General features: G+C 70.0%; 1 protein-coding gene across 1 annotated transcript in view; it reads right to left on the reverse strand.

Annotated features, from left to right (window-relative positions):
- RUSC1 (RUN and SH3 domain containing 1) overlaps nucleotides 1–2,022 on the reverse strand; it is a 5,266-nt gene extending 3,244 nt beyond the window's left edge. Inside the window, exons 1-2 of the mRNA XM_015649998.3 lie at nucleotides 1,827–2,022; nucleotides 117–1,735 (exon numbers count right to left, since the gene is read on the reverse strand). Coding sequence (XP_015505484.1) covers nucleotides 117–1,662 — 1,546 coding nt within the window. The 5' untranslated portion in view covers nucleotides 1,663–1,735; nucleotides 1,827–2,022. The remainder of the gene's footprint in view (nucleotides 1–116; nucleotides 1,736–1,826) is intronic.
- Nucleotides 2,023–2,630: the final 608 nt, after the last annotated feature.

Raw genomic sequence — 2,630 nt, forward strand, 5'->3', positions numbered from 1 at the left:
CGCCGTGCCCGGCCCGGAGCGCCCCGGGACCGCTCCCAGCGCCCTCGGACTCGCACCCGGCCCCGCAGCCCCCCAGGCAGAACCCCCTGACCCACCCCGGAGGGACCCGGACTCACCCCCCGTGCAGGTCTCGTCTCCTCTCTGGGCCGCCCGTGGCACCGCGGGGTCCCCGCCGGGACCCCCGAGCCTCCGGACCGGGGCAGTTCCCAGCCTCTTTTCCCCTGGGGGCAGCCCCCCCTTCTCCACATCCCTCGGCTGCCCCTCCGCGATGGGCTGCAGGCTCGGCCGGGGTCTCCTTCTCAGCTGGTGACCGTCACTGGGTGCCAGCACCTGTGTCCCCAGGGGCGCGGGGGGTCCCCAGCCCGCGCCCGTCCCCGGGGGCACAGGGGGGTGCTGGGCCGGCTCTGCCCGCTGGCCCTTGGGCTGCCTGGCGGCACTGCGGGACCGCAGCTCCTTGAACGTCGTCACCTCTCTCTGTCTGGAGCCGGGAGGCCTGGCTGGCCCGTCCTGCTGGGGCTGGGGCTGGGGCTGGGGCTGCGCTGGCTCCTGGCCCGCGGGCCCGGAGAGGAGCTCGCTGCTGGGGGGCAGCTCCGTGTCAGGCGAGAACACGATCAGCCAGTCGCTGCGGTCAACCCTGGCCTGGGCCAGTGTGGGCACAGCCACGTTCCTCTTCCTTCTCTGGGCCAGCTCGTGGAAGGAGGTGATGGTCTTCGTGGCCGTGTCTCTGCAGGGCTCACCTGGGCCGGTCTTGGGCTCTGCTGGCCGCACTGGCCCGAGCTGCTGCTCCGCTCTGTGCGCGTTGAGGACCTGCAGCCGCCGCCGGGGACGAGGGGGCACGGGCGGGGGGAGGCCGCTGGGCCGCGGCCGCGGCTCCGGAGCGCTGCTCGGGATGCCGGGATCCCGCCGCTCCGGCACGGGCGGGGGTGCTGGAGGCGCAGCATCGGGCTCGGGGAGGGGGTTGCAGTTGGGGTCTAGGTCAGCGCAGGAATGCTGTGCTGCTGTGCTGGGCGAGAGCTCATCGCATTGCGAGTCGAGCGAGTTGTTGCTGCAGAGGCTGTCTGGGCTCTTGCTGGCCACGGCGGTGGCTCTCCGGAGCACGGGCGAGTTGTGGTTGGCATCTCTCCCATCGCACGTCCTGTCCTGGGCAGCCGGAGACTCTCCATCCCGGGCGTTTTCTGTGGGAATGACGTTCAGCTGCTTGTCAGGGGATTGGGACTCTTCTCTGGCAAACCCCTTGCAGTACACTGAGACAGGGGAGTCATCCAAGCTGAAATCCGAGCAGCTACTGACAGAGGAGGAGGAGGAGGAGGAAGAAGAAGAAGCCAGATCACAAGGGGGATCACAAGGGGAAGCTGCCTCCTCCTCGTCTCCACTGTGCAGGCAGGGGAAATCCTCTTGCACTGCCTGGTTCTGGATCCCGAGGGTCTCCGGTTCTGGATCGTGGGATTCACAACATCGGCATTTCACGGAGGGGCTGTTGGAATTGGCATCCACCGGCTCACGGTTCTCCGGGCAGTGGATGCAGCCAGTCTGGTCTCCCCTGGCGGTGGAACCATCGGTGTCCTGGAGCTCGGGGTGCCGGGAGAGGTGCAGCCCCAGGGAGATGTGCTGCAGGTGGATGTGGTTGAGGTTGCACAGGAGGCCTTTCTTTGGAGCCAGCATGCTGCTGCCTCACTGGAAGTGCCGAGGCTCCCAGGAAAGGTCGGCAGCTTCTCTCTTCAGACCATCCAGCTCCCTGTAAGCACCAAACACCCTCCTGGTCAGGGAAGAGCACAGGGGACAAACCCGGAGAGAGGCACAGCGGGGGGAAGGGGGATGGCAGTGACCTTGCGGCAGGGCCCCGCTCAAGGGTCTGGGGGTCAGAGATGGGGATGTATCCTGAGAGAGGGGCTGCCCCACGGCTTCCTGCTGGGCTTGGGGCTCTGCGGCTGGGCAGGGACCGCAGCCAGCCGCTGGTCCCCGGAGCATGGCCTGTGAATGATCCCAGGAAGCTCGGCTGCTCCGGGGCTGGATTCCCTCCGGAGGGTCAGGAGCATCTCAGGGATGCCGTCAAGGAGAAAACGCCCTTGGAACCTCGTCGAGGAGGGGGGGCGGGTACTGTCCTGGCTAGGGGCGGTGGCACCGCGGGTGCTCAGGGACCGGGGCTTGGCCGGAAGCCCCCGGTCCCGGGAACCGCCGCAGAACCGGCACCGCACCACCGGGCCCTGCCTTTCCGGGGGGAAGCCCCGGCCCCAGGCACCTGCTGGAGGCTCCGGGCACGGAACGAGCAGCGGAGACCGCGGGAGGGCGGCTCCGAGCATCGGGCGGTTCCGAGCATCCGCCGGGGCCGAGCATCCCTCGGGGCCGAGCATCCCTCGGCCTCAGGGCGAGGACCGGCGGCCAGGCAGCAGAAGCGGCCCTGCTGGGCGCGGCCCTCCCCATCCCCCTCCAGCCCCCTCCCGGGCCTCTCCCTCACTCTCCCCGCTCCCGGTACCGTCCCGTCCGTACCGGACCAGAGCAGCAGCTTCCCGTGCGCCTCCTCCTGCGAGGCGGAGTCGGTGGCCAGCAGCGTGGAGGTGGCGGTGTAGGGCAGCGCCGAGCCCAGGCAGGCGCCGAAGCGGAGCCGCTCGCAGGGCGCGGGGCGGCGGCAG

This window comes from Parus major, chromosome 25LG1 (assembly GCF_001522545.3).
Source record: "Parus major isolate Abel chromosome 25LG1, Parus_major1.1, whole genome shotgun sequence".
Lineage (NCBI taxonomy): Eukaryota > Metazoa > Chordata > Aves > Passeriformes > Paridae > Parus > Parus major.